At 26.3% G+C, this 10,045-nt stretch overlaps 1 protein-coding gene across 1 annotated transcript; it reads left to right on the top strand.

The window, feature by feature from the left end:
* Window positions 1-5,607: 5,607 nt before the first annotated feature.
* On the top strand, window positions 5,608-6,384 carry LOC147078222 (uncharacterized; the record flags this gene model as incomplete). The annotated part of the gene is made up of 2 exons (XM_085960562.1): window positions 5,608-5,871; window positions 6,061-6,384. Coding segments are annotated over exons 1-2 (588 nt in total), but the record flags the coding sequence as incomplete, so codon positions are not given.
* Between the last annotated feature and the right edge of the window lie 3,661 nt (window positions 6,385-10,045).

The following is a 10,045-nucleotide window of genomic DNA, read 5'->3' as shown; positions in this document are numbered from 1 at the left end:
ATTTACATCAAAAAGTTGATAAAAATAAGAATGTGCATTTCTTCATTACTAATTAATTCTTCTAAAATTAACATGTTTATACATCACTTTTTTATAAACTTTTTTTTTATTTTGCGCAAGCTTAGATATCTTTTTCAATTCAATATTAATTTATAGATGATTACATTTTATTCAACCATTGAAATTTGTTCAGGCAAAATTTTATATCACTATGTAAAAATTATTTTGCTTAGTGCTCTTCTCCACCTTATCATCTGTAAAATTTCACAATGCATCTTCTTTTTCAATTTTAATAATTCTAGTTTATATAAAATCACGTTGTTTGAATATAAATTTCTGCTTCGTGTTATCCCAAACTTCTCATTAAAGGACTTATGGTCTTTTGAAATTCAAGCGTCCTTCGTTATGATATAATGTATTCGTTTTTTAATTTTTAAATTAAAGCAGGTAAGCTGTCTTCAATGTAATTGATGTGTATATTTAGGCTATTAAACATATTATTCTTGTGTCCAAAGATGTGATCAAGTTTTTCTTTAAATTGGGTCTAAAAATATTAGACCTGCCTTGTAATAATTAGATCTTCGTTTTTATTATAGAGTCGAATTTAACTCTGCTATTTGGTTTTTTATAATTTACAGAACAGACAACAAAATAATTTACCTTGATATTTCCAAGTTCCATCTTCTCGATCGAATAAAGAGTGTATATCTACATATTCTTTATATTACCGTTCGTATTTTTGGATCATTCAGATCTAAAATCCACTTACTAGGCTATCTACCGCTCATTATGTTTCAAATTGTGATATTTTGACACATCAACATTACAAATATTTTTATCCAGCACTAAAATAAATCATTTTGTCTTTTTTTAGCTTATATTATCTCGATTATTTGAATATTATAATAATTAAGTTGCTGTGAATGCCAAAATGTTATTGATGGAATTGATTATATTTTATTTTGACCATGAACTTTTTTCTTTTCAGCATAATAGATTCGATTTATTGCTTTTAATAGTCCTAAATATTCATAAGACTCATTTATAAGATGCTGATCTGTTTTTAAATCCTCCCACATTTTATATATTGTTGCTCTTTTTTTGAACATTCACATAACACTTCCAGATTATTATTTATTTATAAACGCTTTTTTTATATAGAAATTCAACTTTGATGGTCCCATTTCTAGCCTTTATCCTTTAAATTAAAATATTTTTTTTTAGTGTTAGAATTATATATAATCATCCACAGATGTTAGGAATAAGGTAGTTTATTTAAGTAAATTTTTTGGTTAAAGTTTAAAAATCCTATGTAGTTTCAATAAAGATATTGAATTCTTTGGATACAATGAAATTGATTCCTCTTAAGCTAGTTTTGGTTGTATTAAAAATTGTTCGAAAAATTAAATCACGACTTTGTTAAATGTTTTGTTTTTATTGCGATATATTTTTTTTTGAGATTACAAGATATTTATATCCATATTTTCCATCACAAGAGTTGCATATCGGATACATTTAACATCATTTATCGACAATTTGGATCTATTAAATTATATGATTAGGAAATATAATAATTGCATTTCATCTACAACCATCTTTTCTAATTTTTCCTAATATTTTAGATTTCAATTAATACACGCATTAAGTTCTATGAGAACATTTATCTTAGGTATATTTGAGAGGGATATTAAAATAAATATTCTGTCTAATAAATTCATACAGTGTGCAAAAAGAAGTTAGTGTAGTCATCCTCTTACTCATGGTTTAAGTATAATTTTTTTGCATTATACCATACTGAAATTTTCTATTTTCTAGTTACCACACCCCTTTACTATATACTACACTTGGAGACAATATTAGTTCCTTACACTATGATTGGAAGTCAAGATATATAGGTAATACCGCTTATCTGGTTATGTTCGCACAGTATTTACTTTTTGTAAAGTATTCTTCTTTTTATTTATATTTTTATTGGTTCTTGTTTATTTGCTCTTGTTTTTAGTATCCATGTATTCATCGTGTGCATCGTGTTGATTTTCAGATAATCGATTTTATTTGTCTACTTCAAATTAAAAAATTCAATCATCACTTTACCCGTAAATTTATAAATATTTTTCTGATAAGTAATAGGTCTAAATTCCCCAATGATCATAGATATATCTTTTAGAAATATTCTGTCAATCTTTAGCAAACAAAACAATCCACATTTCTTCATAGGTAGATATCAGCAGTATATTCGCAAATAAATAGCGTGAGAATACATTTTTTATAAAGAAATTGTATATTTTTCACCTAAGATTAGCCTGTATATTTACTTTTTAATATATATTTTTCACATTTTCAGCCATAATCTGACCGAAATTATACAATTTGATCATCGTCAGATTTTATGTCAATTTTTTTTTTGTTTTTTATTGAACTATACAATGTTTTATACCGTGTTCAAATATATTATTTTCTAATTCACATCATTGTAGTATTTATCGATGCGTTTTCATTTTAATAATTTTTCTAATTTATAGCTTACAGAACAATAGATTTTCTTTCTATAGGCTCATTTTGCTGTCACATTATTTTTTTACAACAGCCTAAGTTCCAATGAAAATTATATTCCAGGCGTATTTCAAGCTTTTTTGCATTTTTTAAACCATAATATTGTTGTTTCCTATATTCTACTTAAATATTTAGATAGTATTTACAAGTTAATTGTATGATTTGTAATAGTTTGTGATATTGATTCTATTTTTAAAAAAATTTAATATTGATCATTATCTTTATGATCTTATATATATCTTTTAGGTATTTATTACATTATTTCTGTAAATATACTTTCTTTGTTCTTTTAAGGTACCTTTATCTTAATTTTGATTTTATTCATGAATATCACCTATTGATCTAGATATTAATCGAGCGTTCAAAAATTCTCTTATTTTTTGTGGTTCAAAATCACATCACACCCCTTTATACTTTTTTTTTGGAGTTTTGTGATCAAATATTTGGATATGATTTTTTCGCCAATCATACTTATCATCTTCTTTTTTATTTTGAAGACAAATTATTTTTAAACTTTGGCTAAATGCGCTGCAGTTTGTTTTCACCAAGGCGCACCGTACAGTTATAGGGTAAATACATTGATGTAAAACGTTCTTAAAGTATATATCTTTTATTTTATAATTTTGTGCTTATTATGTTCTTATTTTGTTTAAAGTCTTGACCGTTTTTACCATATAATCGCCTTCTGTTTTATTACTTCGTCTTTTACAAAATGATCTAGGATGTTTTTTTATGCATAAAACGCTAACTATAGGACATGTGTAAGTATTTTGACATTTATTGTTGATTCAAAATAGAAGAAAACCATATTGTATGTACAACCCTATAATTACGGTTTTATCTGAATTAAAAAACAAATAAATGTTTAGTATTACATATATTATCGTAGATTGTTATATAAAGGGTATTGTAATCATTTTAGGGAAAAAATCATCCTAGAAAATTCTAAAAATCTCTGTTTAAATAGTCTAAATGCTCCTAAATTCCTTACTCAACAACTTTATTTTAATGACATTAGAAAAAATATATACAATGAACATAAAGAGACCATAAAACTGGCGAATTTTTGTTATAGAATACCCAGTGAATCGTTTATTTACATTAAAAAACAACTGAGATTCATAAAACGATATTTTTAATCAAAATGATCATGTCATTGGATAAATTGTCTTTACGTACAAAGGAAACCAATTATGAATTTCTTCTACCACAATTTTAAAATAAAATTGATAGCAAAAATTCTTTTTAAACCATATATTTCATGATTATTTGAATTTTTTTTGCAATTTTAGATCAATAAAAGATATTTTAGATTCACAGAAACAATATTCTAATGTTTTATTCTCGAAGTCTCATCATTTTCACATTTATACGTATCCTATTGCATGATTCTATGTATATTTGCCTAAAGCTTCATATTCATCTCTTTCTATTTTTTATTTTCGTAGTCTTTACAATCGTCTATAGCACAAAATAATAGATTTTAATATTATTTTGCTAATAAAATAATCACATCTGTATTTTTTTTCTCAATACTAGCGTGATGTATTTATTTTTTTTGGTTTAGAAAAATTTATATTGATATTTTTATGTTGTTCACAAAAAAATTATCCATGGTTGTTTATTTTATTCAACTCTATCTATAATAGAGAATATGAACCCATCATATGTCAGCGAAATTTTTCAATTATGTATTATTATTATTTAATTCGCCCTTGTCTAATAGAAACGTATTCAAAGTACACTAAAATTTATTGAAGATATATTGAATTGAACAAGAACCCATCTATATATCTTTGGTTTTTATAATGCGCAATAAAATTTTTAGGGATTCCGTGTGGTTTAGCATATTTTTAGTCTGTTAGCAAGAGCTTTATTTTCGGACATCTATATTTATATAGATTTAATGGTGCATTCGAAAATCCGTTGATTATTGTATAACCGAATACCGATATATCGTTTATTTTACGTCGGGAAGCATTTGTTTTCATAAAAAATCCGATTTTCCAAAAATTTAGCATTTTAAACAACTTGATAATTCGAAATTACAGAGTTATTGTTATCAGATAAGTATATATGATTTATTTCCCTTCAGAAGAAACCTTTATTTCTTTCCTAATATATTTTAAAACAAAATTAACTGATGAAATAATACAGGACTATTTAAGAGCATCAGGCAGACATTTTCTAATTCTAATTATATGATCACATATGAAACATTTTGCACATAATTATATTATAGCATATTGAATTGGTATACTCTTATATACATATTTATTTAATTACATTGAAAAAAATAATATATTTACGATCAATAAAACCTCATATTTTTGTGTAAAAATAGACTGAAAAATTTAATAGAATTAGAGATTTTTGTAAAATAATAATTTTATCATATTTCGTTCATTTGAACTGGTTAATTATATTTAACCATAAAAACAATTTTAATATCGTAGCATTTCATAAAATTTTGCACAATAACTAATAGCAATAAATATGGAGCTTTTTCAGATTGATATAAGAACAATTTTTTAAATAATATTCGGCTTTATATTTAAAATATTTTTTCACGGAATCCATAACTAATAAAGTAAATATAAAGTTTTTTTCATTTAAAGCTACCAATTATAAAAAGTAATTTTATGTGGACATTTTTGTTTAATAAAGATTAGTTTTTATCATGTAAATATAAAATGTATTTTAAATTCATATTAATTCTATCTAAAGTTTTTTTTATCATTTAAAACATTTAGGAATGCTTATATTGTCATAAAATTTTATACTAAAAATATCAGGGGGCATTGAATATTTTAAAGTCAATAAATTAAAATTTCACTTCTTATAAACTATATATTTTTTATTTTTGTAATAACTAGAGAGTATTATAAAATTGTTTATAGTATGTAAAAATTTTTAATTTACCTGTCAAAAACGTAGATTTTTTATTTGGTAATGAGATTAAAACCCAATATAGTATTTTAAAATCATATATATCGGTGTTACATATTGGGTAAACAAAAAAAAGTATTTATATGAACGAAAATTGCTTATAATATGACTTTAAAATGGGAGAATATACATATCAAGCTTAAGAATATAAAAAGAGCGACAAATGTTGGGACTACTGACTTGAAACTGTTAAATGGGTGCAATGGTGTAGCTAATCCGGGTGAGCTATTTGCAATCATAGGGCCATCCGGTGGCGGGAAATCAACACTTCTAAATTCACTTGTTGGTAGAGTTACACCCAAGGCAATTACCACTGGAACAATTACATATAATGAAGTGCCGAGAAATGAAGATACATGGATGAATGAAGTGGGATTTGTTGATCAAGATGACGTTATATATGAAGAATTATCTGTTTTAGACACGCTTCGGTATGCCGCAAAATTTAGATTATCATCTAAGCCTTTTAAAAGCGATCAAAAAATTTCTTTTAATCAAATGATAGAGGAAAAAATCGACAATTTGTTGGGCGTATTACATTTAAAACATTGTTGCGAGTCTTTAATGGTGAAAATTTCTGGGGGAGAGAGAAAAAGGGTAATGATAGGAATAGAGCTCATATGTGATCCGAAAATAATATTTCTTGACGAACCTACGAGTGGCTTGGACTCATCTATAGCTTTTGATGTTTGCAAAGTACTCAAGGACTTGGCAGTAAAGGAGAATAAAATCATTATTCTTTCGATTCATCAGCCAAGTTCAAAAATATTTGATCTTTTTGATAAAATTCTTGTTCTTTCAAAAGGAAAAGAAATATACAATGGCTTTATATCCGAGATTGACAATTTTATAGCCGATTCTGGCATGAAAAAAAGACCAGATGTTACTTACGACGAGTTTTTAATAGAAATGTGTAATACCGAAGCTCGTCATATCATTAGTATAGCAGAAAAAGATGACATCTTAAAAAATTGTGTAAAAGAAAACAAAAAAAGGGTTTCTTTCGGCTTTAGTTTTTTCCATATCTATATCTTGATTCAAAGACAGATGCAGATCATTACAAAAAAGAAATTTACTTTCTTAAAAAATATTTTAGGCCCATTGATAATTTACTTGTTTATCTTGGCCTTAATTTATCAGCCCACAAAAAACATCGAAAAAAACTCTAATAATTTAATCAGAAATTTGGGTCTTAATCCTATGGATTTCACAACAGATCAGAAAATATGGTTTTTATATCGTATAAGATTATTAATTTATACAAATTTGAGCCTAGTTATGGCATTTTTTACAAATTTAAGGGTTTCCGCTTTGAGTTTTCTTGATGTTTTTTTGATTTCAAAGAGAGAAATAGGAGTTGGGACTTACACTGTAACGAGTCTTTACCTGGGAATCTTTTTTTTTAATAATATGATAAACAATTTGACGTCTTTCATGTTTTTTTGTTTGCTCAGGTATCTTATACCCGAACTCGCCATGAAGAGTTATTTCGGTAGTTTGCTAGCATCCAACATCTACTCGACTGTTGTGGGATTATTTTTCGGTTCTGCTATTTCTAATAAGAAACTTATTATCGGAATTATATCAATTTATGGCGTTTTCTGTTTTGTTATTCCTCCCCTATACTCTTATTTTCTATTTATTTTAGAACTAGAAATGCCAAACATAAAATCCTCGTTTTTGCTGCAGAAAGTTATACCTTGTGTTATTTCTACATTTCCAACCTCTCATATTTCAAGTATCGTTAGTTACTTCATAGTGAAAGGTTTGGTTGATGAATTTAAGGGGAAAAGAGAATTTAACTTGGTTCGGAATAACTTGAAAATTATTCTCTACTATATTTTAAATTACTTACCGGGTATAGAAGGAAAGCTATGGGTGTTCTTTCTAATTGCTGTTTTTCTGTTCGCAATGTATCTTATCACCGGAATTTTCCTTTTGGGTCAAAGAATATTACCAGATGTGAGATATGACCTAGAAAAAAAGAATAAGAAAATAGTTTAGATGAATAAATAAAAAGAAATTCATGAATCTTCGATTTTTTTATGAAAATTTGGCAAGTTACTTTTCTTATATCCAAATAATTTTTAAAATGATGTATTTTTATGATCTCAAATATAACTCATACAAAAATATCATGGTTAGAAATATTTAAATCGATTTTATATAAAAAAAAATTTATAATTAAATATAAAAGACCTAAATTTCCACTAAAATCTAAAGAATATTTTTTATAAGCAATTCATTTAAAAAAAATAAAACTCGATTCTCTGTGAAACATACATTTATAGTAACGAGAAATAAACTAAAAACTCTATTATTTTTGGTAAATTCGTGCTCTTAAATATATAGAAAAAATAACTATAAAAAACATACATATTTAATACCTGGAAATATCCAGAATTTAATGCAGCTGAAAATCAAAGAGAAATATAGCAAAATAATAAAAAATAAAAAACGAACATTAACTCCCCCCCCAGATCTCTATTTTTGCTCTTAAATTATAAAAAAGGAAAGAATAGGTCGATTTAAGGCTTTAAACCCCACTAAATCCAACATCATGTATAATTATTCCCTATTTTTATAATTAATATTTTTTAAATTTTTCAAAAGAAATTTTGTTATAGAAACGCAAAATTCTAATCGAATTTACTTTATTTATTTATGTTTTACTTCTATTATTACTTTTTAGGAAGTTCGCTTTATATACATAGGAACTATTGCTTAACTGCTGCGTCTCTCTGTGGGACTCCTCCAGCACTTCTTGTCACCCGATATCACCGTGGATTGGGCCCTTTCTCATAGGCGGCAGTCATTATGTGGAGGGAATGAGATTCTGTCTACTGTTCATCGCTACAAGTTACAAGCTACAACCACACTCTACACTTACCTATATCCTTGCTGAACGGTGTGGGATCTTTTTCAATACAGAAGGCACAGTTCACGGCTTACACAGCAACCTCCTTTTTCTCATGGCTTGTCAGTGCTTTATGGTTTTTCTTTTTATGGTTCACTGGCCGCTCCCTGGGTATTTTTCTTTAGAGTAAATTCGTTTTGGAAATTAGTGGGGTGGGTGGAAATGGAACCCGCGACCTAGAAACGCAAATATGTATAAATAGTGTTATATTTGCTTAATTTCATCAGTAAAATGGATTTAAAAATCCTTGATGTCATATTTGAAACAATTTTCTCATATGCTTGGATTGTTATATTATAGAATGCAGCGTATTATGAAATTTCAAAATATTGAGCAATTTTCCACTTTAACTCATGAATTTTTTTATGTGATTTAGCATTAAAATATTAAGTTTTTTTCATATTTCAGTTGTAAAACGAAGAAGTATATGTTTATTACTTTGTAAAATCATTTACATTAAAAATCACGATTTTCTAGATTTCTAAATGAAACTTGTATTACTTTGGGTACTTTAAATACTATAAAATGTCCTTCTTTTTCTAAAAAATTAGCATTTGACACGCTAAAAATTAATTTTTTAATGTATAAATATAATATTTGCCTATAAAATCCAAGTTCCCATCGGGTCGTGTATATTTAAAGTGACTTAAAAAGGCATATCTCTTTCTATATGTTCATATTCGACTAGAGGCTTCATAAAGGTAAAATTACTTTCGAAAATTTTTGAACAATATTAGGCACCATTAAATGATTTAAATTGATTTTTAAAAGCTGTGTATCTAGAAATTCAAAATCCAGGCTAAATTTATAGTAGTATTGTATTTTTTCTGTATATACATATTTTCATTCACTATAAATTGAACCATAAGCCCTTACCGACAAAAATCAGAAATATAAAAAATAAATTATAGACTTATTATAAATCATTTTAAAAATAGCATATTTTGTCCCTTAAACATAAACTTAGTTTTAATGTCAATAGTTGGATCAAATGAATAAAATATAGTACACATGAAAGGAAATGTAAAATTATTCGGCTAATGTAAACCGTGTAAAAATCAAATAAACATTGTTTTTATCTGAATTTTAAATGTTTTCACCGATGAAAATTCTTTGAATTATATTTGAATGCTATGCCATGGAAGAATCATTAATATCTTAATTACATTTATTTTCCTACAATAACAAGTTATGGTATGCATATAAATATGTCCGAATACTAGGCTTATGAATTCAAGATTTTTATTGTGTGTAAAGGATGCAATAATATGAACATTATAATCAATAGGCATAAAAAAATGATATGTAAAAATAACATAAAATGAATGCTTATAAAGTCTAAAATATATTCAAATTTCATTTGAAGACAATAAAATTATAAAAATAATAGAATTGCCCGATTGTCAAGGAGGCATAAAAAACATGTTCAGATGGCATAAATAAAGGTCAGACGATTATTTATCAGTCAATTTTTCCTTAAATTTCAGTTTTTGGGCGCTCAAACTTTAGATTCCTCTATATTACAGATTTATTATATATTCTTATAAGCACATCGTCCTTACAGTCTTCCTGAATATATCTTCTACTTTAAAGGCTTGTAAATTCTGTGTTTTTCTCAATACTGTT

Source organism: Rhyacophila brunnea, unplaced genomic scaffold (genome assembly GCF_057557595.1).
Source record: "Rhyacophila brunnea isolate RB1 unplaced genomic scaffold, BYU_Rbru_1.0 scaffold_116, whole genome shotgun sequence".
NCBI classification, from domain to species: Eukaryota; Metazoa; Arthropoda; class Insecta; order Trichoptera; family Rhyacophilidae; genus Rhyacophila; species Rhyacophila brunnea.
The sequence above is the reverse complement of the archived record's forward strand: the minus strand, read 5'-3'. Positions and strand labels throughout refer to the sequence as shown.